A 27,276-nucleotide genomic window follows, 5' to 3' on the forward strand; every position below is an offset into this window, starting at 1 on the left:
CAACTCAGACTTTGATTTTTAAAATAAATGCAAACAGTCATTTATCCTTTCCCATGTGGTTTCTTAGCCATCCACCAGAAACACCCATCCTGGGAAAAGTGAACAGGCAATATTTGTTTATGAAATCAGATGGAGGCACTCTGCCTCGCAAAAATTTGGCATTAGAGGAATTTCTCTTACCAGGACTCGTGAGGGCTCCCAGTGCACTACTTGTTGTGGAGAGAGGGTTTGCATTGGTGGTGGTAGCTGAGGTTTGGGCAGCAGCAGCAGCAGCAGCTAATGTTGCCAGATTCTGTAACTGTAAAGCGTTCATGCCTGTACGAGGGAAGAAAAAATAAAGCTTTGGCAAGAGGGTTATGGTTAGGAGAAGTCTGACTTCTTTGCTCAGTCTTCTATGCACAGGTTTCTAAAAATGACCTTCTCTCACATATGGTGATATATGTACATATCCTTTGCCCACCATTTCTTAACAACTCCTCCAGGTCTTTTTTGTAACACACAAAAGAAGTTAAATTTTATTAGTCCTTCTATTTGCTGTACAGAGAGCCACAGTATGGATGGTAGCTGCTATCTTTACCCCTCCTTTTTCATTGGAATAATTGAGATGCTATTGGCCTCATTGAACAACTTTCTCCACAGTTATAGTGAAATACTCCATGTAAATCTGACCAAATAAAAAGTATCTGAATTGACATGTTTTATCAAGAGAAGTGTTTGCCTTACTCAGACAACTCCCAATAACCCAACTTCATCCTCTGGTGCAAAGAGACAACAGAAAATAGAAAGAAGACTCCATGTTTGGAGTTAGAAGATCTGGGCTGGAATCTCACCATGCTGTTCTTTATTACAGCTTACAGGTCCCTAGGAAGTACAGTTAAAAGAAAGTTGGATTTGGAGGCAGGAAGCCTTGATGAGCTGTGACCTTGGGCATATTATTTGATTCTCAGTTTCTTCATTTGTAAAATGGCAATATAATAATAGGTTGTAAGGATCAAAGGAGATAACACATTTAAAAAGTTCTGTAAATCTTTAAGTTCTATATGAATGTCAACATTTATCTTTACCAATGATATGACTTTGGGCAAATGACTTAGATCACATTAGGTTTCAGTTTTCCTATTTATAAAATGAAGTGATTAGACTAGATAATCTCTACAGACATTTTGTAGTCCTAGATTAAAGGAAGAAGAGAAAGTCTTTTTATACCAGTGTCGTAAAATATGTAGCCTGCATATGGACCAAAAATTCTCTCGTCTAGCTCCAACTAGATTAAACTGTAATTTGGAAGTATTTAATGAAAAAAAAATGAAACAAAGGTAATGCTAATATGTAGTTTTCTAAGTCAAAATATGACCTGCAGTTATGTCTGCCTTGTTGTAATTTGGAGTCTTCTTAGCAAAGACACGAGAGTGGTTTGCCATTGCTTTCTTTAACTCATATAGATGAGAAAACTGAGGCACACAGGGTTAAATGAGTGGCCTAGTAAGTGTCTAAGGCCAGATTTGAAGTGGATTCTTAACCTCAACTATATTCCAGAATTTAGAAGCAAAAAGTCACTTTTCTCTCTGGTATGGTACAGGTACTTCCAAGAATTGTAACTAACTTTTTTTTTTTTTTTTTAGGTTTTTGCAAGGCAAATGGGGTTAAGTAGCTTGCCCAAGGCCACACAGCTAGGTAATTATTAAGTGTCTGAGATCGGATTTGAACTCTCAGGTACTCCTGACTCCAGAGCTGGTGTTTTATCCACTATGCCACCTAGCTGCCCCGTAACTAACTTTTTAATATTAAATGTCTTCTAAACCAGTTGAAATTCCAACCATCCTAGAAAAAAAGTTGGGTGTTTTGTTTTTCAGTTCCTTAGTTTACTAACTACTAGAATTAGCATTTGGAATGAGGTGAAGAAAAAAGTGAGAAGTTGAGAACTGAAGTGAGGAAAGGAGAGAGGAAACAGAACCTGCCAAGTGGAAGGTTTTTGCTCAGATGGACAAAAGCCAGTGACCAGGTTCCTAGACTCTCAGATTCTTTGAAAATCTTTCCAACAGCCCAGACTCTTAAGGGAACACACAATAGAGAGTAAAATCAATTCGATTTAATTAGTCTTGAGACTAATGAAAGGAAGGCGAAGAGAGAGGAATGACAATAGGAGGTAGATGCTCTTATTACACCCACTTTACAAATGTGGAAACTGAGATTTGAAGGAAAGGATGATTGGGGTGGGGCAAGAGGAAGAGATAAGTAGAGAGAATAACAATTTTTTGTTTTAACTAAGAAATATTGCTAAAGCTTTCTAATCTCTTAATTTGACAAGCTACCTGCTCTGCCCCTAGTTATTCCTAAAGTTCTGTTCTATGAGATTGTTTAGAGAAAAGGACTGAAAACTTTGAGGTACTTGACAATATGAGTTATTTCCTCAGATCACAGGCACTCACATGTACCCATTCATACTTGCCTCAGCTACTAGGGTTGCTCTTTCACGTGTTTTAACCTCATCCTTCATCCTTGCTGACCAGCTAACAAGATATTGCTGAGTACCTGAATTATTTCCTGCCACCTGAGTTCTTTCAGCTCCGGGACAGAAATAACAACAAGAACATATGTTTATATAGCATTGAAAAACAATGTAGGGCTCATTTGATCCTCACAACAAAGTTGTGAAATAGGTACCAAATTGTTTCTATTTTACAGTTAAAGAAACACTTGAAAAAAAGGATTACAGAATTTGTCCAGGTTCACACAGCTAGGAAATTTTTGAGACCAGATTTGAATTCAGGTATTTTTGGGTCCAAGTCTGTAAGTCTATCTACTGTGCTACCTAGGAAGAAAAACAACAATATTATGTGGTATTATTATTTGCACTTTCAAAAGAGGAAACTGAAGTTCTGAGATAAGTCATCTGTTTGTGGTCATGTAACTGCTGAAACCTAAATTCTCCAAATTCCGAGTTATTTTCACTTTACCACACTAAGAGAGGGATGCCAATTTTACCTGCTTCACATCTTAACCTTTACCTTCAGTTACTGTAGACAAATAAGCATTTGCACAAGGAGTTTTCAAGCTAATCTGGACAGCACTTGGAACCAATTGGATGCATTTGTAAGACTATGGGTTAAGACTCTATGTCATATAATGAAGCCAAATAGTCACGAAATGATGGAATTTGTTTCTTATCTTTATTGTATAATGACAAACCCGTTTTTTAAAACCCCAAAGGCTACATCATCAATCTCCCTCTTTAGGATGACTTAGGCTATCTTTTACTCTCTCAAAGTAGTGATACTAGCTTCTTTCTCCAATCCATTGTATGACTCTTAGCTATTATAGGTCATGGATTTGAACCTTTTCAGCATTCTCACATTAATACATATATTAACCTGTTTCCACACTGGATATACTGTAAAGGTTAGTTTTTTTTTCCCAACACTGAACTATTCACAGGAGAGAGAGAGAGAGAGAGAGACAGACAAAGGGAAGATACAATCTGTGCTTATAACTATAAGATATACCTCTTAGAAAAGAATAAAAGAACAATAATACTTTCCTTTATCTTATGTCTTAAGACTAGTATATAAACTACTTAGTCTTTGCTATCAGTTACTAGATACCTGTAGTCTTAGCTGAATGTTCTGGTAGAAAATGTCAAAGAGATGAGAATAAGGGAACAAAAATAGAGGAAAATGTACAGAAGTTGCTAGACCTCCTATTGAGTTTATATAAAAAAAGTGACCATCTATAAGTTAAAATCTGTGTTTTCTGGTTTCAAAAGATGGGAGAAGGACAGAAATATAATCTCTTCATTCCTACATACATTTTCTCCAATTATTCATTAAAATTACTATTGAATTAGCTCTAAGTCCAAAGTCTTTTGTCACTGGGTGGAATCTTTAGTGAAAGAGACAAGTCGGTGTAATACTTCTTGTTTCTTTAAGGTTACCTGTATTTCCTGTTAACACATGGGCACCTCTCTTTGTGAATGGAGATGTACCAAAAAATTTTGGGAGCCACTCCTTTTCGAACCTCAGTTTCCTCTCTATCATAGGAATAACAGGATCATGGGAACTGAGATTTCTGAGCTTTTCTCTTCAGGTAAAATATGAAGCAATATGATGTCATTCCTTCTGTCTACTTTTCTTTTTTTACAAGGCAATGGGGTTAAATGGCTTACCCAAGGCCACACAGCTAGGTAATTATTAATTGTCTGAGGCTGGATTTGAACTCAGGTACTCCTGACTCCAGGGCTGGTGCTCTATCCACTGAGCCACCTAGCTGCCCCCTTCTGTCTACATTTTGTTTGAACTCACCTGAGTGAAAATATCAGGCCTTAAATTTCTAGGAAGGAGTACTGACCTGAAGTTCTGTTGTCTGATCCTGATCAAAAACCTGTCACGGATTCTAAAGAGAAATTTAAAGTTCAGGGAGCAGCTCTGAACTCCTGGAAAACAGATTAAGGTGATGGTCAATCTAAGAATAGGAACATTCTTTGGTTAAAGCCATCAGAAGCTGTACTTTTTTCTCTACCCTTCACTAGACTAAATGACTCAAGGAAGACTGAGCAGCTTCAAGTGTCCACCTGTAAATAGCTTGTGAAACCAATGCTAAAAATCAAATCTGTACCATTGTTTAATCTAGAGAGCAACTCTTGTCTTCATCATTACTAAAAAATGTAAGTAGAAATGGTTTGGGGCAAAGAGAATTCCAGGAAAGGGGAATAAACTGTCTTTGGTGAGTTCTTATTCTCTCTCTCTCTCTCTCTCTCTCTCTAACACATACTCTCTGTGTCTCTCCCTTCCTCCCATGCATGTATGTATAATTAATAAATTGTTCTCCTCTAAACTTATGACAAAAATTCAAAGCACTGAGATCTTATTCCCTAAAATAGAAGGAGGTTTAGAGACAATTTAGTTCAATTCCCTTAATTTTATAGATTAGCAAAATGAGACCCAAGGTATCTGTACACTGAGTCTAGGTTCTGTCTCCTCTGAGAAATTTGTATATTTGATAGACTTCTTCCAAACCACCCTAAAAGTTATATGAAAAGCATACATATATCCCAGTCTTCTAGAATTCAGAGATGTGTGTGTGTGTGTGTGTGTGTGTGTTAAAGAAAGAATTTTGTAAAAAAACAAAGGAAAACCAGCTAAGAAAGCTTCAGGTTGAATGACATCATTCTATATTCTCATTCCTCATGGCTAAGTAGGTCATCCTATTTAAGTAAATCATTCTTCTCTATTTCACCACAGTATCTGTTTCTTTTATACCATCAATTTCAGATTCTCCACCATTCTTCTGGGAGTGAGAGAGCTTCTCCCCTTGCTAAATTGGAATGATCTCTCTGTAGAAGAGAGTCAATCTTGGGGTGGGGGATGATGCCACAAGTAGTCAAACAACCTTACAAAAGATTGCTGCTGTAGTTATTTAGTTTGGAGCGATGTGCTCCAAACTGGTTTTCTAAAAAGAACATATGCAGATGCAGAGTCCATTCCTATTCCTTTCCTACCTTTTCACCGCCTTCTCTTGGCAGCTTGCTGTCTGTCTATACAATCACACTTTCTGTTTCTCAACTACTGCTACACAAAAATCTTGAACACTAGACATAGAGTGGTAATCACCATGGCAGGAAGCTGGTATAGCAAACAACTCCCCACCAAGGAGAAAGAAACCGAAAAATTCTTGAAAGTGTGCTCATCCTGGGAAGAGACATTTTAAAATGAGAGACAGCATGCCTTTCACCTTCTGAGCAAGAAATTGCTATGGTTCTTAGGAGGTTGATAATATTAGAAATGAAAAGGGAATTAAAAAAAATCAGATCCTGTAGGTTAAAATGTTATTATGAATTTCACCCAAGTGCCAATATCAATTTGGCAAAAAGTTGGTAATACAAGGAGTACAGCTTTCATTTAGTTCTTTTGGCAAATGGAAGAGGAGGGAAACCCTTTACTAAACAATGAAATTATGTACAAAAACAGTTGCACAATATTCTTGCTTGAAACTTAAGGTTTTTTTAAAAAAATTATTTATAAGGAGAAGGGCATGAAAATTTAATTTAATGTTCACCTTAGGTAATTTTGTGTCTTATTGTTCATAGCAATTACCATAAATCTGCATATCAATAAGGAAGAACAGATGTCAGTTGTTACAAGTGCTTGCCAATCAGGTCTGTTAAAAAGTGACAGATGGGTGGTTATAGAACATTCTCATAAGGCCTATTAGTACATTCATAGGAAATTTTTATAGTGTTAGACTGTCGAAGATAAAGTTTGGTATGACTAGGGTATGAGTGAGTCCAAGATTTTATTTTATCAGTTTGGGTACTGTCCCCAGTTCAAGGGCCTCTCGGATCAGGGTATATACTTTTCTCTTCAGTCTTACATTCCTTCATCTTTCTTCCCCCTCTCCCCATTTCCTTTTTCTTTTCCTTAATTTGTTTTATTAAAACATTCTTCTTGGAGAACCAGTATTGATATATCTTGATGGTGAAAGTTTTCTGTTTTCTTTATTTAAAAAAATCAAATTTTCTCATCAGAAAATCTTTAGTCTTAGGATTCTATTCATTTTGGATTTACTTTGATCAATATCATTATACATCATAACTTAAAACACAAAAGTGGATTTAATGTAAGAAACTTAATACCATAGCTTCTACTAAAATAGTAGTTTTAGTGGTCTGGAGGCCTTTGCAAGTTCCTGAGATCCTTTCAGGGAATCCATGAGGACAAAATTATTTTCATAGTAACACTAAAATGATTCCATTTAAAATATCATAGGTATATATCCTTTATAAACAAAAACTATTTCAGGTGGAACCTCAATATTATTTGAGTACAGAGATGACCTGAGATTTAAAAAAAAAAGTTTGACAACAACTGCTAAGGGAAGACCTTTTCTGATTTACCAAAGTATCCTTCTCTTCACCAATAGCTCTAGAATCTCTTCTGTTCATTAAATAAGTTTCTTCTCCTTAGCTCCTCTACTTCCCTACCTGCCCCAAATTCATAAATTTCAACTTGGTTTCCAGAATTTGAGGGAATACAGCTTTCTCAAAAAACATTTCTGCCCTTCTCTTTCCTAGTAGCAGTTTTGGGAGCCAAGTATGCCCAAGGTTGTTACTCACATAATGGATAGACAACTCAGTACTTTGCTTCAGGCAAACTTCATTGCAATTCAGTTTATTCAGCCTCAGTTGTTATTTGCAGTCACTTGAAAATGCTGAAATAGAGAAACCTTTCCTCAAGTCTGGTTTGGGGTTTGGGTACAAGACTAAAGTAGGCTGGGTATGGTTGCTTGGGGCAGGATAGGGAGTGGCACAATATATGGCCATGGGAAGGTATCAAGAAGAACTCTGATTTTATGAGAGGCAACTGAGTCCCGGAGAGATGACAGATCAGCGATTTAGAGCTGGGAGGGACCATAGAAACTATCAGTTCACCCTTACTCTCATTTTATTCATATAACCTCAGACTCTTGCCCAAGGTCACAAAATGGCATAAATGGCATATGTAGGATTTATAGGTTTTTATATAGCACATATTCCTAATTTTTTCCTGTGAGATAAAACATGTTATAAAGAAATTAAGCAACAGAAAAGCCAGTGTTAAAATCAATTCCCTGCCTCCCCAGAATCTTAGCCAGACATCACAAGCAGGGCCTTTTCGTGGTTTCAGAAATTCCAATAAACCAGACATCAAAGCTACGTGAGAAATGGAGAAGTTTGTAGCAAGTTTTGTTTTTTTGAGGGGAGAAAAACCTCAAAGGAAATATAAAGCTAATAAATAAAAGTACCCAAAAGCTTTCAGTTCACAAAGATTTGATTTCAACCCATTTTCTGCTTTTAGGTTCTAAATTTAATATATATTTTCTTTTCACCAAATAATAATGGATGTTTAAAGTTAATTATGAATTGAAAGCACAATAATGAGATTGAGGGAAAAAAACATATCTCATGTCTCATAATTTTTATTGATACAATTACTTAGTGTCTTGTCATTTAAAAATTATTTTCTTCTTTCTATGGTTTTATTTTCTTCCCAAACAGCAAAGTGCTTTACAGTGTAGAAACTAAGCATTTTACACTTTGGTTATAAACCTTTCAGTCTCCTGAAAGATGGACCATTACGGTGTGAAAGCTTGCATATAACAAAAATACTGTTGGCTACAAAAAAGACATTTCACTTTCTTTACAGAAATTCTCCTGGCTGGATCCCTTAAATTTTATACATTGCATTCCATTATGGAGGTTTCTTTTACCAAATTGAAATGAACATATGCCCCTGCCATTATGCATCAATAATCAACATGCATTTCTCCTCCTTAACAGCCTTTATATTTATTTGGATTGATTTTTTTTGCATTTATCCTGTTTATACTGAAATGTTTTCATGTATTATGTACTAGTTGTCTCACGTGAGAGACTATAATTATGCCCTTTGAGAGGAGGGATTGTTTTACTCCTTCTTTGCCTGTACCTTAAAGACTGTGCTTTTTCCTTCACGATGTATCTAAAGCACAACTTTCCTTGATTCTCTCCACTGTTAGTATTCTTTCTCCCAAAGTACTTTAGATATATAATCATGTTGTATTTATTTAGATTTATTCTCTTATTCTGTATATTCTTAACAGATGTGTTTGTCTCCATTAAAATGTAAGCCCTATATGCATCGGGATCATTTTGGTCTTTCTATTTATATTTCCCAGTGGTGCGTACAGACCAAGTTCTTACTCATTGCTCATTGATCCATTGTTTAATCTTCCCAGGACTGTGACTTACATGCATTTTATTTCAAAAACACTTAGCATCCTACTCATCAGTTATCATTATATCCTAATAATACTCTAATAGTCCAATCTGAGCTTTGAGAGAAGGTTCCTGAGTAGCTAGCTATATTAAGCTCAATACTCAATGATATATCAAGATGGTGGGAGAACCCCAGTGTCTCTCCTGCTAGACTAGTCTCTTCATTGCTAACCTACTAGGCTGACCTTGAAGGACTGATTTGTCTTTTCAGGCAAAGTAAAGAATTATACTTCACTTTGTAGCTTTGTATAAGGATGCTAGAGCAGAAACATGTCTAAGTTACTCTTATTAGAAAGCAAAGACCAAAACATTAATGCTTATAGTATTTAAGAAGATGCTCACTTTGTAATACTTTGTCTGAAGGATGACTTTTCTCTTTGTAGAAGCAGCCGAGTAGAGCTATAGCACCTACAGCCCATTTCACATCGTTTTGAAAGTGTAGAGTGATGAGAGCTGATTGATGACTGTACTGCATTTGATTTCACAGCCTATTGAGATTCAGTATATTGAATTCAAGATGTTTGAGGTTCAAGAAAGGCATATTCTGGAAGGCCCAGAGCAAACACAGAGTGGCATTAAATTAACCATCTGCTCAGAAGCCTGGGCATGAAGTGAAGGAATTGCCTTATGGAATAACTCCTCTAGACAAACACAGTGTTTAAATGAGCACATGATGCATGCAAGCACTAATGATCTGACCTGTGGTTGGTGAGGTAGAGGAGCACAGCATCCTAATGCAGAATGACATGCCACTAAGCCCTTTGGAAATAATACCCTTGGCAGTAGCTTCAAGATCCAGTGACCTTCTCTGCATAATTCAAGTGTGGCAGTGGAGCACCAGGTCATATTGTCAGGAAAAACCCCTAATACTGGACCTAGGAGCACCCAGGTTATTGGAGGAAAAACTAACCATTTCCTAATAGCAGCAACAACACACCTGACCTATGCTGTGTGGATCATGTCGGAAAGCTCCCCTTGCATGTTCTCTTATTGCCTCTCTAGTCCACTCAACAGAATGAAAAAAGGCATTAGATTATAAATGTGACTCTGAGCTCTAAGGCCAGCTTCCCAAGCTGGAGTGCAAGGATGCTCCTGAATGACTTTCATTAATTTCATCACATTAAGATATGTTTTTCTGATGGTTCACATGCTAGAACAGAAGCAATGCAATAGAGAGGGTAGGCAGGGCTGGCAGCTTTCAGGAATAGAGATTCATTCAACAGTATTGTCATCCATGGACCAATTTAGATGGTCAGACAACAAGTTAATATTCATCTGCGATGCTACTGCAATAATGGCATGCTGGAATTGAACACCTATGGGGAGAAACCCATCTATACTCATTAAAAGTCTTTCAAGATTCATTCCAAGTGAAACAGGCTGAGGCCAAAGACATGATTTTTTTTTTTTTAAGGAGGGGGGAAAAGAAATCAAAGAAAAAGGTTTTTTTTTGGGGGGGGTAATGTTGGATGAAAATATCTTGGCCTTTTATTCAAGGTACTTTGGTCTTGTTTCATTGATTCTCTGTGTCCATGATTATAATAAACAGAATCTGCTTTTCACACACCAAATTCTGTCATCTCTCTCTCTCCCCCACCCCTTTTGGAATCAAACAAGGAAAAAGCTTTCTAACTGCTTTTCTCGGCAGGTGTAATGGGCATTGGTGTTCTGATTTATTACCCATATTGCCTTCATTGGCATCACGTTAAGTTAGGATATCAGCATGGAAGGTCACACAGTGGGAGTGACCTTTTACTAATCACTACACCTCAGTTACTACTGGCACAGCTCATTACCAAAAGAAATCCTTCAGTGAGCTGGCTTTCAAATACAGTCACACTTTGATTTTTCTGGAGACCAAAGATTATACTTTGAGATAAAAGCTTCTGTTGCACAATTCTGTCAACTCAGATACTGGAGTCCAAAAAGGCATCCAGTTAATTGTCTGTGATTATCAAGGGATTGTAACTTGTATCAAAGGTAGGTCTATAATCTTGGCTTTCATTAAGAAGGTCAGAACATTTTTATTGACTGTCTATTATTAAAATGTTAGAGGGCTGTCATTAATTTGGATGTCAGGATGTAGAAATCTTGTTGGAAATCCCTCTGTAATCCTAAAGTTGCTTCATTGCTGCTGGTAGAGGATACAACTAAGGAGACTTCTCAATTTGTGACTGTAATGAATTTGAGATTTAAATGCCCAAGGTGAGATGAACCCCAAAGCAGATCCTAATTTCAGTACCTAACAATAGTCAAGATTTATCTAGTGCTTTAAAGTTTACAAAGCACTTTCCCCATAACTCTGTGGAGATGGCAAGTGTGATTATCTCAATCTTGTATATTGTCATCAATATCCCCTTCATCAGTGGGCTCTCAGAAATCTACTCCATTACAGATAAAGGAAGCTGAGGTTCACAGATAATAAATGACTTGCCCATGATCAGAGAGTTAGTGAATGCTGATGTCAGCTCTGATTTTCTCTCACTCTTTCTATTACATCACACAATCCTGATTGGTGACAAATGTTTTTCTCTATTTCACCTCTTAGCTTGCTTGGTCTACTCTCTTAGCTAATCTAAAGACCATCATTGAATGAAGATCCCATGAGGTCTCAGAAAATTCCATATTATTAGAAGTCAAGACGTGTTTTTTTTTACTTACCAGCCATTTGCTGAATACCACTGAATGCACCCAGGTTACTGGAGGAGGTTGCCTGTTGCAGAAGCTGCAATTGAAAAAATACATATTCATACACGTAATGCAAGAAAAATTGTTATTGTTGAAATTGTTTGTAATACAGTCATTTCAGATCCTACCCTCTTTGGTCAAAGCAAAATACTGAGCCACAAAGTCCTTCCAAAAGAAACTGAGTATGTACACGTAGTTTCTTTTACTTTTACATATTTGCCTCCTGTTGCCTATTGATGGACTGCAGGTCCCTGGAGACAGTGTGGTAAATCCATATTAATGTCTAATCTCTATTAAGAAACACACTGACACTGGGGAAACTCAATAACATGGCTGCTTTAAAACAATTAATCAATTTACTCTTTTTAACAACCAGGTGTTAAATCTATTGAAATCAACATAGCGTGACTAATTATAACTCTCTATAGTCTAGTAGTTACCATAACTCATCTCTGTCAATCAAGGTCCATTCCCCTAATCCCCTCATCTTCCCTTTCAGTTTAGATTCCTCTGTCATTCTGTGAGAACACAGGTTTTTTGGCTAACAGGTCACTAAAAAGCACTTTTACCAACCAACTACAAACATACACACACACAGACACACAAACTCACATACATGCAGAGCATTAATAACAAGAAACTGTCAGAGAATTAGAACCAAAGAAACTTTAAATTCAGATGATCTAGACCCTTAAGTGAACAAAAAATAAGGTAACAGAAGTCCAGAGGCTTGTCCAAAGTTGGTTAATAGTCAGAATTTGAAGCCAAGTTCCCTGACTTCAAAGCCGGTGCTTTCCCCATCATACCATATCACCTCTTTCTATGTGTCATACTTTTAAAATCAGTTTTCTCCAGTGGTATAGTGAAGCCCATTATTGGTCAAAACTCTAGAGAGGTTGCTTCAGTGCCCGAAGCAATGGATTTTAAATATGTCAGAATCTTTTCAAATAATAATATATCTGTGAGGAAGTCTCTAGAGATTCCTTGAGAGTTTTTACAAATGATTAATTTTTCTCTGCTTACACAGAAGAAACTACAGATATATCATGAGGTATACAGTGATATAGATGTATATAGCATAAATACATGCATGTATATACACACTCATGTATGTACACATATGCAGCTAAGTTTATGACTATGCTATGCCTAAAATAACAATTGATTTGGCCTATCCAGCACAAATAAAGATGAACTTTAATGATTTAGAAATATTGTTAAAATCAATTGTTTGCTCTAATTATCAGTTTCTTTAAAACTGGTAGGTGTGGGGCGGCTAGGTGGCACAATGGATAAAGCACCGGCCCTGGTGTCAGGAATACCTGGGTTCAAATCCAGTCTCAGACACTTAATAATTACCTAGCTGTGTGGCCTTGGGCAAGCCACTTAACCCCATTCACCTTGCAAAAAATAAAAAAAAAACAAAACAAAAACTGGTAGATGCAATATAAACAGTCTCTGTGTTTATATATATATATATATATATATATATATATATATATATATGTATGTATATATATATCAAATGTGTCCTGTTTGTCTCAATTTCTCATCTGTAAGATGAGTTGGAGAATGAAATGGCAAACCACTCCATTACCCAAAACAGTTTCCCTCTGACAACCCTGTCAAATAGGTAGTATAAATATAATTATTTTTGAGAAAACTGAGGTTCAGAGAGATTGTCAATTGCTCAAGATTGGATATATATAATATATATATATATATATATATATATGTATATGAAGTCTAAGCACATAGGAAGGATTATACCTGTCCTTTGAAGTTAAAAATATTATACTTAGAAATAACCAGAGACTCACTGAATTTATTAATTTTATTGATTAATTAATTAAACATGTTTCTGCTATATTTGGTGAGCTATAAGAACAACTGATCACTTAAAGATATTTTCCAGGATTTTACTTGGAGCTCTGTAAAACACACTATAGGAAACTTGTCCTCTGAGTTGTTTGGGTCCTTATAGTTTCTTGAGACATAAATTTTAAGTTGAATATATGTACACACACACACACACACACACACACTCACAAACACTCATTTGAATCTATAGTTTTTGCCTGGAAAGACCTTGAGAGATCACAGAAATCACTTCTCATTTTTCAGATGAGGAAAGTAAAGCCTAGGGAGAAAAAAAAATTATGTACCTAAGGTCACAAAAATATATATGTGTATGTGTGGGGGGTGTGTGTGGTGTGTATGTATAGAGAGACATCTACATACCTATCTCTAGATGCTTTAAAGATATAGTTAAAAGTTAAGTCTGTTATGAATTATTTGAGAATTTGTGAGACACTGATACAGATAATCAGAGGCACTCTGTCATGTTGCAGGACTCACAGATGTTGGGAAAACCCAACAGAAGGGTTTCTTAAATATTTTTGTGTCTCCAACCTCTTTGGAATTCTGGTAAAGCTTATGAACCCCTTCTCAGAATGTTTGTTGCCTATATGTGTAATTAAAGGAAACACTAAAATTAGTGAAAGGTTAGTTAAATAAAGATGTATTTTTCCCCCATACAAGTTCATGAACCCTTTGAAATCTACCAATGGATGCCATAACCCCTACTTTAAAGGGAAGGGACCTTTAGATAAACAGAACTTCAATCAAATCCCAAATGTTAATTATTTCTTATGTTATAATAGGTAAGCATATTTAACTTATTTGGGTCTGAATTTCCAAATCTGGAAAAACAGACAATGATCTCCTTTCAACTTAAACCCAGCTCTACAATCTATTCTTGACATTTTTGCCTGAATAATCTTGCCATCATACTCTTCCACTCAAAAATATTTTAACTCTCCATTATATAGTTTACAATGTATAATATTTTTATCCTGACATTCAAGGACCCCTATTATTTGGATCTAATTTAGCTTTCATGCTTTATCTTATATCATTTGTTTCAGTCAAACTGGACTCATTTTATACTCCCACATCCTTATGCCTTTTACATTATTCCCTAGCCTTCATTCCTATCTCTGTAGCTGTTCAGTTGTGTTGAACTTCGTGACCCCATTTGGGGTTTTCTTGTCAGAGAGATACTCATTTTCTTCTTCAGTTCATTTTCAGATGAGGAAACCGAGACTAACGAGTGACTTGCCCAGGGTCACACAGTTAGTATCTTAGGCCAAATTTGATCTCAGAAAGATGATTCTTCCTAACTGGCCACCAGGCCAGATGTTCTCTCCATTGTGACACCTAATTGTCCCCCTCTCTATCACTATCCAAAGTGTGACTCACAAGGCAACTTCTCTAAGAAGTCTTCCCTGTTTTTCTCTGCCTGATTGTGATCTCTTATTTCTAATGGAACTTTGAACTTTTTTTTTTTTGTATACAAATATTTTGTTTCCCAATTATATACAAAACACCTATCATTTTTTTGTAAGGTTTTGAATTTTACAATTTTTCCTCCAACCTCCCTTTCCTCCCCCCACAGAAGGCAGTCTGATAATCAACTTTGAACTTCTTAACTGCACTTATTCTAATTTTTTATTAAAATATAAATTTCTAGTGGGTAGAAATTAGGTCTTATTCCATCACACTATTCTGAATTTTAAAATTTGAAAGATAGGGTAGTATAATGGAAAAGAAGATAACCCTACCTCTGACACTAGGTATCCAATCTTGAGCAATTGACAATCTCTCTGAACCTCATTTTTCTCAAAAATAATTATAATATTTATACTACCTATTTGACAGGGTTGTCAGAGGGAAACTGTTTTGGGTAATGGAGTGGTTTGCCATTTCATTCTCCAACTCATCTTACAGATGAGAAATTGAGGCAAACAGGGTGAGGTGGCTTGCCCAGGGTCATAAAGCTAGTAAGTGTTTGATTCAAACTCATGAAGATGAATCTTTTTGATTCCAATTCCAGTGGTCTGCTCCACCTAGCTGCCCACTGATTTTTGCCCATAATAGTGCACAAAGTCATGCCATCCTTGCAGACAAGATGAAAACATCTGAGCAGGCACTTTCTTTGTATTTCTGACAAAAAGCAGGCACTTAATAAAAGATTTATTGACTTGACTCAATAAAAATAACTTTTTAACTAGAATATCTGTCTTACAAATGGAATGAGCTACTTCTTTGTGAAGCTGTGAATTTTTGACTTTCAGTGACATAAAGGTTCAAATCAGAGGTTTGGAGGGTTCCCCTTAGAAGGGGTATCATAGACAGAATTCCTGAAAGGCAAGTTTAGAATCTAAGACCTGCTCAGCTTCTAAGAAGCTCAGAGACTGCCCAGCCTGCATTATCCATGGGTCACCTCTTATGCCAATGACTTAAAATTGACACAATTTAACTGATGGATTTTAACAATCCATTGATAAATGAACAATTATTTGGGGATAAAACATAGATTACCCCCCCCCAAACTTCTTGGAGTACCCAAGAAGAGAAAATTAAATTTAAAATAAATGGGGATGTTTAAATACTTGAGATTTTGGGAGACCACACTTCTGATGTACTTACCGCCAGGTATTGTGGGGTGAGTCCACCCAGGCCTGTCAGGTTCCCCCAAGTGGCAGTATTGAGCTGTTGCATCTGCTGTGCCAACTGCTGTTGAAGACGCCTTTGTTCTTTGTCCTTCTGGGTGTCAGCAAACTTCACCACAATAGGTGAAGAACAGCCCTGTTATTGGACACATTGGAAAATGAAGAGGAAGTTACACTACAGAGGGAATGTTCTTCTGTTCCTTGAGTATGTAGATCTGGGGATCTCTCTCTAACCTGAGTTATGGTAGATAGGTTGGGCAGGGCTAGGCTGGACTTGACCTAGAGAATTCCTGAGTCCCCAACATTAACCTGAACTTGAGAGAGCTCATGCCCAGGTTTCTCTCAGAACTGTGGAATTCCTTTTCTCTGTTTACTTAACTGCCTCTTCTCTCTGACTCTTTCTGTCTTTTTCTCTGTTGCTCTCTCTCCTTTCTCTGTCTCTTTCTCTCTCTCTCTCCCTTCTCTGTCTGTCTGTTGCTCTCTCTCTCTGTTTCTGTCTTCAGCCTTTTTCAGGACTGTCATAGAGATAATAGACCTTACCAGTATTCTTTAAGTTCACCTCTTCCAGATGGACTCATCTCTTTGAATGTTTGGCACACAGTAGTGTTTAATAAATGTTGATTGATTATTGAATGATTGACTCTCACATATTATTAGCCAAGGACAAATATGGGGTGAAATTGTAACCAGAATGAAAAAAGGCTCTTGTATATTTTTTTAGCTCTGTGTGTGTGTAAGAATGAAAAGGATTTTATCATGTACATCAAGGTAGCAACATACTAACATGTGATCAACCCATTTTTATGTTTTTAGGGCCATGAATATTGAGTATTAAAATCTTGACAATCGCCAGATCCAGAGAGCAGTGGCAAGAGGATGTGGTTTTCATTTTAGGACAGTGGGAATAAAGGAAAGAGCTATTGGGAGAGCAGGCACACGTGACTTCTCTTTTTTATACAAAATAGCCTGCTGATGGCCATGAAACCTTTTCTCTCCTTGCCATAATGAACCCCAAAAGATAGACTTTTAGTCAACTGTATTTTATGCAGTAGAAACAATAGGGTTCCCCCCCTTTCTTCTTTTCTAAGCACATCCCACTCTTTTGGAAATTTCTCCAGTAAAGTTCCATTTCTTTACTCCCATAAAGGAAATTTTGATAGAAATATTATGTTAGTGAATAGGCCAACATAATTTTACATTTGATAAAACTATCAAGTGAAATACAGCAATATTTGAGATATTTTGTTCCTTTTCAACAATCTTTTTAAAAATTAGCAATTTGGGAAACAGTCAGCAAAGCTGAAACTGTTCCATTTCTCCTGACTTTAGTTAGCCTTCACATTCCAATACAATAAAATATTTTGTGTTTTTCTTAAAGTAAAAAGGAGAAATTCCATCCAAGCCATTAAGTTAAGAATATTTCTGATAACAGAACTTTCCTCAAAATTTTTAATAATGAGTTTTCCCCTTTTTCTATAGAATAAATTATCTTTCCTCAGAAAACAAACTTGCATTCTCTTTTAAGATCACCTTAGGTGGATACTGGTTTAGCACATAGCACACATGGGTTACTCATTTTTCTTTCACAGAATAGTATGGAAATTGAGGAAAATATAAGAAAAATGAGGTGGCCCTTACAATGCTCTGCTTCTAGCAAATCATCACTCAGCCCAAGAATTCTGAATCATCATTAAGAATGCTGAATGTCAGTAAATTATATAAAAACAAAATAGCCATCATTTTTTAATCTATAATTCATTTTTGTCAATTTCTCCACATTTCACTACTTCATCACTTTCAAAATATTCTGGAAATGGAAATTACACAGCAAAATGGTTTTGTGTGGGAATAGGGATGCTATTGCTTGGTCTGATTTGTTTCATAATAAATTATAGCATCTCCTTTTAATTGTAAGTTTGTGGTTTCCTTTTTTTAAATACCAAAAGTTGACAGAGAGAGAGAGAGAGAGAGAGAGAGAGAGAGAGAGAGAGAATGAATATAATATAGAAATTAATTATTTCCAAGAATTCATTCCTTATAAGTATTAATGTCCTCATAATTAGGAATCTGGATCTCACTTTGAAAATACATCTTAGGCAATGATGTGTGATAAAGTACTGAAAACTATGAAATTTTAAAAAGTAACTTTAGTTGTCTAACTGAAACTTGATTTCATAATAAATAATTTTCCATTTTAAAAGTAAATTTTTGGAACTGAACAAATAAGTTACAGTGCTTAGAGACCTCCTTTGTTTAAAGTTCCCTATAAAGTTGAATATTAATGCTCAAAATTCAAACTTATTTGATAATGTAGATCTTACTAACAAAAGGGCTATGAATTACTATTGAATGTCAAGATAAACAATAACTATTTCCCTACTTCATCCCTTCTCTATAGCCCATGCATTGTTTTAAGAATGAAAGTCTATTTCCTTCGTATTGTGGCTGATCCCCAGTTTTCCCTTAGAAAGCTCACTTGATCTTACTTTCTATAGCTCATCATTTTTTGTGCTAACTAAAAGTGGATATAATAAGGGGTGGGGTGTTCTTTTACCTTCCTATTAATACTTTGGGGGGAAAAGAGGGTTCTTTTTTCAATTGAAAAATTCTCTAAGGTGAGGCCAATTTGAGTGGTCATCATCTTAGCTTTTAAAAAACACTTGGAAAATAATACATTTTCATCAACACCGTTTATATATATATATATATATATATATATATATATATATATATATGTATATATATATATATATATATTTGAAAATAGAATCTAGCAGAAATCTGGCAGGAAATAATACTGGCCTACATTTCTTTACAAAAATATGGATTAAAAAAAGTCTGAAACCATATCCTATTAAAGATATTTATATATGTGACTACCTTGGGCACACTCAGATTCTTAGATATTTCAAATGCTGCTATTCATTATTTCCTATCATGGCTGACTCTCTTGTAAGACTGCCTTTAGGAAGGGGAGGGGATGTCTTTAAAAATGCATTGCACTGAAAGGAAAACACATAGATTATATAAGAAATGATAGGAATTTCAAAGTTAAATGGAATGTTTGAAAAAGACAATAATAGCTTTTGCAATGCTAATGTTGTTACTCAGAAAAGTACAGGAGACAGTTAGTGACAACATCATGCATACTTCTTTTCCAATTTTCCACCCACCTTTTCACTCATTATAAAACTGCCCGAAAGATGTGACGCATGATGATCACTTGGTTCCCAGCATGCTTTGGGAGACCCAGCATTGCAAGAACAAACAAAATCCCCAACCCCCTCCCTCATACCTCCCGACCAACCTTTTCAGAACAAAAGAAAATCCCAAACTCAGATCAATTAACTATTTATTTCCACACTATGGAAACTGAAAATGTCTTCATTTAAAAATATATATATTTAAAAAAAAACATAGCTGCACAGAACACCACAATGCCACCTCTGAAAAGATCACCCATACACAAAGATACAGTAAACATAATACAGTAGAACATGCACTCTCAAATGATTCTATTTGACAGTACAGAATAAGTAAAGGCATATCACTCTTGGGATGCTTTTGTACAAAACTCTGAAAGGCCAGGACCCAAATCACAGACTAAAAGTGCATTGCCCTCTGTCAATATTTGATGGGATTAAAAAAACACTAGAAAATTTTTTTCCTAAAGTCACTGTCTCATTAAGGGGGTAAAATTTAATTCTTTGCACTGTTCATCACTGAAAAGTCAGTTGTTGAAAGGTAGCAGGGGGATGTTAAAGAATGCTTGTGCAAGCCTTTATCATTTTCTGGTAAGAAAACAAATCCAACTTTTCAGTGGCATGTGACAGAATTAGCATTTTAATGAGATAAGTAAAGTAGAAGAAATGTTCATTCTCTCTTCCCTCCCCCCAATTTGATGCTTAAGAACTTGTGTACAAGCCAATTTTGCTTAAATGGGGAAATTAAATATCTTTTGATCCTACATAAGATATTGTGGGGTTTTAATACAGGACAAACCAGTTTGAGGTTTTGTTTTTAATTTCCCTACAAACCCTTTTAGGATCAATTGGGTCTTTTTTGATAAAGAATGGCACATCATTGGTTAAATCAGATAGTGTTTCACTTCTGAGACTTGTGCCACTGAAACAAAAAGTGTAAATATTTATTAGAATTGGAATAAAAAAGGAAGACTTTTATTAAATACATTTCAACTCAGAGAGGAAAAAAATGAGAGGGGGGAGGAGAGGGGGGGAGGAGAGAGGGGAGAGGGGAGAGGGGAGAGGAGAGAGAGGAGAGGGAGAGGGAGAGGGAGAGAGAGGGAGAGAGGGAGAGAGGGAGAGAGAGGGAGAGGGGGGAGAGGGAGAGGGAGAGGGAGAGAGAGAGAGAGAGAGAGAGAGAGAGAGAGAGAGAGAGAGAGAGAGAGAGAGAGAGAGAGAGAGAGAGAGAGAGAGAGAGAGAGAGAGAGAGAGTTGGTGAAAGTTGAAATCTGTGATTGTCTTGTGAAAGATCCACACAGGAGAGTATTGCTTTACCATTCCCAATCATTTGCACAAAGAAAACAAAGAAAGGGCAGATGATACAGTACCTCCATGGTCTGAGACTGATGCATGGCTTTGATTGCATTCTGTGCCATTGCCCTTGTAGAAAATGTGACAAACGCACAGCCTGTGGGAAACAAGGGGACAGGGAGCAGGAAAGACAAAAAACAACAAGACAAAAGGGTTGGACGCTTGTTAAACCAACACAGTCTACGAGAACTGCCACAAGACGACACTGTTCTCAGTAGTACATAAAAATAAACAACTTCTCAGTTTTGTTTTAGGCTGATTTTATTTCTTATTCACAGTGCTGACTTGCTAATCTGACCAAAGTAGAAAGATTGATTTATTTATTAGTTTATTTTTATGTGGGAGGAGCTGGATCCTTTTAAGCCACAGGGTTTGAAAGGAGCCAGGTTTAGTTTGCATCTTCTAAGAGGAAAAGTTGGTATTTGACATTTCCTCCCTGGCAGATCATCTTTTCACTCAGGGCTTCCACATATCAGGACTTTGCATTTCAAATTTTATTGTTGCCTCTTAAGCAACAACAAATAAAATTCTTATACCAAGGGCAAATTAGCAAACAAAGTTTGAGGATCTTGAAATGCCAGGGGTAAATTTCTCTGCCAGATCAGAGGAATTGAAAAAAAAAAAGAAAAATATTGTCATGTACAATGAGGCTATTTAAACATAATCAGGAAGAAGACCTCTGTATAAAATGTTTAGTAACTATCCATTTCTCTTAGGAATAACTGGCATTATTACTGTGAGAATATTCAATAGCATGAAATGTTAAAATTCATAAGGGCTTTTTGGAAGGAAATCTTTGTGACTTTCAAAAGTTGCGATTCTATAAAATGTATCTGAGCTCTGCCCTGAGAAACAACATATGCTCTAGATATGGCTTGGATTCTTTTGTGTCGGTAGCAGACTATTTCTTCCCTTGCTATACTGTAGGATAGTCCGAGTCTCTAGTGTCTGAGCTATTCCCTTTATTGCTACTCGTACCAGCATTGGCCACCATGCAGGTCAACGTTCCCCCTACATGGCTCATTGCCCTTTTAACTAATAAAAACACTGCCTTCTGAAATTTACATTTTATTCATCATGCACCCTTGGGCTTCTCAGAGAAAAAGACTGTGAAATTAATGCAGATTCAGGCTGATTTTGTAATAATACCACAGCACACTAAAAGCTTAGCTAAAGCAACACAGACTTAATTCATTTATGATCTCTAATGACTTTAAAAGTGCATTGATTTTAAGCTTCTTTAGCCTTGCACAGTTTGAACTTAGGTATCAGAGAATAATTTAGTGTTCCACTCAATTTCCTCAAAACATTATTATTATTACTACTTAAAAGATTTCCAAATGAGGCAGAGCTAAACACAGAGAGGGCTGAAGCATATTGTCATTTCGGAGCTAATGCATGAAAGCTAAATTCTGGCATCAACAAATACAATATCGTTGCCCCTGTGGCCAATGAGCAAAATAAAGCATTCGACACCCCAGCCACCAGCAGAGTGTTTAGTTTATGCAAATCAATTTGTGAGGAATCAAACATGACTTCTCTCTCTTTTTTCTTTTTAGCTTTGTGTGTACCTGGTGAGATTATCAAGTCAAGACTGTATTAACATTTTAATCAAACAACAGTAAGATAAAGCAATACCTGCCCATCACCGCAGTCATGAAAAGTCAATGCATTTTTGGTATCCTGCTGGATTCTCATTTTAAATATGAGTAACCCTTTAAATAAAAGGAAACTCATTTCATATATCTAGCTATACATACACACATATATAGATAGATATAGCCATAAACAAGGGATAGGAAAATGTCCATCTCTCTCTGGATATTTATCTCACCATTAAACTAGTCTTGTAAAACTTGAATTAGGCCTGGCTTATTGAGAGCTCCAGTGTTTGTGGCTTCCTATATTTCTGGCATTATAACAGTTGATGAGGCTTACTATTTATACATACTGTATAGAATTATATTGGCTGCAGTTTGTGTTATTGAGATACATTTTCATCAATAAAAGTAATTTACTAGTTTTCTATGAGACATTCTAGCCAATGTGTATATATGGGAAATCAGAGACTGTGTTATCTTTGCTAGATTCTATAATAAGACTGTGTACTAAAATTAAGAGAACTGAATTTACCATCATTCACAAAGTTATCTCTCTTCAAAAACATTCTGTTTAATACTAATATTAGTAACTGAGGAAATAACAGTGGAGGGCTTTTATTCTTCCATTTATTATCTTGTGACTTCATTGGAGGGAAAAGAGAGCAGTATAATGGAGACATATTAGAAATCATAAGAGTGCCTTGAAGAATACTGCTTTTTTTAATTGTCAAGAAAATTGTTTCATTCACTCCATTTGCTCTTATTATCCAGAAGCATGTGCTATACTGACAGTTGCCAAATGGAGTTTAACAATGTATTTTTTAAAAGAGCATATAAGATGTCAGCAAAAACCAATAAGGCACAGTTTATGCATTTACCACAATTCCAAACCAGCTCAACTTCTTTAAGGAACTTAGGGAGAAAGATGCTGTAATTTAGCAGGTCTGAAAAGAAAAAGTGTTTGCCACAGAACCATAAAATTTGTCTTTACAAACTCGAACCAGAACCCTTTTCTCTAGGAAACTTGCAATTAAAAGCTCAGCTGATGTCTCTAATTGTAAAATCCTCACCACAGCCTCCCCAACCCACAAAGTAACCTGACAAATCCAATGACTTTTTAACCTTTTAAAAAATTATTATTATTGGCAGTGGTGGAATGACAGAAGAACGGTTTCCTCTGGGGTTTCTGTCAAGCACTGTATAGCATGCTCTGTGTTCAGTTACTTAGAAGGGAAAATTACTGTGTCATTTATGAAGAGGGACCTCATGTTGAACAATTTCTTTTTCTATGCCATTCTCAAAGATTAAGTTAAATAACTCTAGAGTCAAACATTTCTTAGTTCTATGGCTTGTTAACCTCTGTAATTTCTCTGCAACAAGAGGTCATCAGAGTAAGTTGGTTGGATTTTCTTTTCACCCGGAAAAAAATAGAGAGGTCCAACCATGAAAGACAACAAGGTGAATGGTTACAAGATGTCAAGGATTTCATTGACACAGGGTCACAAAGCTCCAGGCTCTATAGTGGTGGCTGATAACTACTTTCCCCAAGGACACTTCCCCCATTGGGCTTCAGCAAAAGTTAAGCCAAGTTTCTCATGAATCTCTACAAAATCAGCTCTAGAAGAAGGCAGAATCCAAAGTGATGGTTTTGAATTCTATTGAGTAAATCTTTAGTTCTTGAGCATGCTTCCTCCATAGGTCTCTGACTATTGACAAAAATATTAAGAAGGAACTAGGTTGGGGCTGGGGAGGGGAGTTAACTTTGGGGGATAGGGGTAATAAAATAGCAAGGATATGTATACCTGCAAATATTCAAATACATAATAACAAAAATGAATTTGTAAACTGGCCACCCCCATAATTTACTCAGTAATTATTTATTGTCTCCACTTTTCTAGATGCCAGAGCTCACTCATAGGAATGAAAGGAGGTGAATTTCACTTATTTCAGCAAGGTTGCCTTCTCACCTGCTAGAACAGATAAATGATTGACTGGGGAAAGGTTTCTCAAAGCAATTTCTTCCTATAGACAGGATCTGAGGAAAGCACGTAGCTCTGTTACAGAGAAGATTGTGGAACACATCTATTATACTTGTCATTTCAATTGAAAGGATATCTTAACTCAGGTGTTTTGCCTTTTCTCTGGGCTGCAAGAGAATTGTTTAGAGAAATAGATGAATTCCTGCTCCTGACTAAAAAATATTAAAAATACATACTCTTTAAAGATATGGTTAGGGTTCATAAAGGCTGGTGCCTTTCAACTATTTACATAAAAAGAGTGGGAGCACCATGACTGATTGATTCATGCTGGAAGAATAATGCTTAAAAATGGTGGGTCCATAGTGAAGTATATTACCACCCATGAAAAGATTACTACTTAACTAAAAGTCTAAATTTGACAGACCTTTGTCAGTGGCCATGTGTTGTGAGGTTAATGTTGAGTGTAGAAAATTTTTTTAATTCTTCACTTAAAAAAGCAGGGGCACATCACAAGTGGTATGAAGTTTAAGTTTTGAATAGACATTAGTAAGATACTAAGACATCTAAGAATAGATGTATGCTCTGGACCCAATTCAGAGGCTGGATAAAAGTATACTAGTTATTTGTGGTATGGAGCTTAGATTTAATTTTGATGAACCCTAAAGACTTAAAAATTCAGTTTATCAATCTACATTATTATTTTATGTATGTTTTCAAATATCTGGAGGTTTGGCAAGAGGAAGATATGGAATGAAAACAACACCACTTTATATTTAAAAAAAATCTTAAAAGTCATAATTAAGTCAGATTTCTCTAGGGAAAAATGGGGAAAGTATTGGCTAGTCCCAGATTTGAGGAAAGTGGTAGGAATTAAATCTTTAATGCCTTTGGTACTGCAATTATGGATCATTCCAATATGGTCAGATTCCACCTAAAATCATCTCAGATGTCTTATAGGTTGGCCAAGTTTCTGGACTGCATCTGCATAACCAAAATTTTGTGGGTTTCAGCTATTAAGATCCATGAGATCTTAAAGATTATACCAAAATGGATAATTTTCAATAAAATCATTAATTTTTTTTGAGCCAGAAATTTTTAGTAGAACCAGGATATGGGGATGAAGGGGAGAAATGCCAATATGGTCATTCTAGAAATCAATAATGAGCTATTGCTATTGAATTTCATGTGTCGCTTTTTAGACTTTGAGTCGCAAACCAGAATTCAAGAAGTGCTAAGAATTGATGAGTATGTAATATTTAACATGTTTTCTTAATGAAGAAAGGCATGTGTAGATATTTATATGTCTACACATAAATTTAGAGCTGGTAGGAACCTTTGAGGTCACCTCAAGTCCAATACACTAATTTTACAGATGAGTAAACTGAGTTCTAGAGAGCTTATATCTCAATCTTATAACTACAGATTCAGTACTCTTTACACATTAACACACTTCTCTGAGAGTTCCCTCCATTATCCAAGGGACCTGAGGAATTCTTCAGGAACTTAGATTTTTTTATAATGTACCTTCACTCAAAACTGTCTTTGTACTATGTTTCCTAATAAGAAAAAATAGCAAAAGAAGGTTTTACAAAAACAATGGAGATAAATACATGATTTTAATAATTTGGAAGTGCATTTATTGAAGAGCAAATTAGATAAAATCTGATCAAAGTAAAGTATTATAATAAATTTTTGATGCTATTCATTCTGTTTATTGTTCCATCTTGGCATTGACTATACTCTTTAGCATCAGATTTCTTAGTAAAAAAGAGGGTTCTTTTTTTTTTGCAAGGCAGTGGGATTAAGTGACTTGCCCAAGGTCAACACAGCTAGGTAATTATTAAAAATCTGAGGCCAAATTTGAACTCAGGTCCTCCTGACTTCAGGGCGGTGCTCTATCCACTAAAATATTTTTTGACTTTTTGATTTAATAGCTCCTGGAAAATATATTCCATCCTTGGATCTTAACTTTCTTTTTTTTTTCCAGATTGTAACATCTCTGTGGCTAAGAACTCTATATTAGATATAGTTTTTATTAAGCAAATTCTTCATATAATACTCAGTGGATGATGCAAAGAATTAATATATAACAAAAGTAAAAACTAAATTTATAAATTATAATAATTCAAAAACTTCTTAAATGAGGCTAATAGGGTTTAGATCTGGAAGGGTACTTAGAGATCTTACTACTTTTATGATGTTGGACAAATTAATTGATCTCCCTGATCCTTAGTTTCTTCATCTGTAAGATGAAGGTGTGGGACTAAGATGAGGTCTGAGGTCCTCTTCCAATTCTAGATCTATTTTTGTCCAACCCCCCCCCCCAATTTTGCAAATGAGGAAACAGATTTTCAGAGAAGTTAAGAGACTTGCTCAAGGAAACAAAGGTACTATAAACATCAGTCCTGGAATTCAGGTTGTTCAAGTTCCATGCTCTCTCCATTAAAATCTATGAAAGCTGGTAATTCTGACTTTGGTATAGTTTTGTGAATTTATTTTTTATTATTATAAATTTTTTTTGGCAGTCATGACTGATGTTCTAGGTTCTAGCATTATGTAAACAACCATGGCACAGGAAAGCCTGGGGCATGATGAGCTGTGATAGGACCTTCACTATTTCCTATTAATAACTATGATGCTCTTCCTTTCTCATCCTTTGCTCCTTTGTTGAAAGCACTTGTTGAATGAAGGTTTGTATGTGGGTGTGTGTATGGGTATCTGTGTGTGGGGTACAGAGATAGCTATAAACTTGGGAAGCTGAATTCAAATCCTTTCTCTGTTAAACTGTGGTCCAGTTTAGCAAAAATTTTAGACATTACTTTATCCTGGGGATCTCTTTGCTGTTTCTAGAGAAGTTAGTAAGCAATGATTATTGGTGATAATTTCAACTGAATATTAATATAGAAAAGAGATGTAGGAGTAAATGAGAGTTCAAGAAACACAAATGGCTTCTTTGTCATAATCAGAGGGAAAAAATAACCAGATCTCTAAACTAATCTTTTTTTTTGCCATAGTCAAATAATGGGCTTTAAAATTCTTCCATTAAATAATTAGCTCCCTAGTTCAGATGAAAGGACTATGTTTCAAGAAGACCTAGATTTTATTTCATTTTACTTAATTTAAAAGAAAACTTTTTTTTAAAAAGCTGAATCA

General features: G+C 35.8%; 1 protein-coding gene across 24 annotated transcripts in view; it reads right to left on the minus strand.

The window, feature by feature from the left end:
- Positions 1-27,276, minus strand: part of CELF2 (CUGBP Elav-like family member 2) — a 632,079-nt gene that overhangs the window by 50,647 nt on the left and 554,156 nt on the right. For all 24 annotated transcript variants that reach the window (XM_074194143.1, XM_074194138.1, XM_074194156.1 and 21 more), the window contains 4 exons: positions 20,561-20,640; positions 15,968-16,126; positions 11,450-11,513; positions 181-315 (listed from right to left, as the gene is read on the minus strand). In XM_074194143.1, the coding sequence (XP_074050244.1) occupies positions 181-315; positions 11,450-11,513; positions 15,968-16,126; positions 20,561-20,640 (438 nt within the window). The remainder of the gene's footprint in view (positions 1-180; positions 316-11,449; positions 11,514-15,967; positions 16,127-20,560; positions 20,641-27,276) is intronic.

The sequence above is a fragment of the Macrotis lagotis genome, chromosome 7, assembly GCF_037893015.1.
Source record: "Macrotis lagotis isolate mMagLag1 chromosome 7, bilby.v1.9.chrom.fasta, whole genome shotgun sequence".
NCBI lineage: Eukaryota > Metazoa > Chordata > Mammalia > Peramelemorphia > Peramelidae > Macrotis > Macrotis lagotis.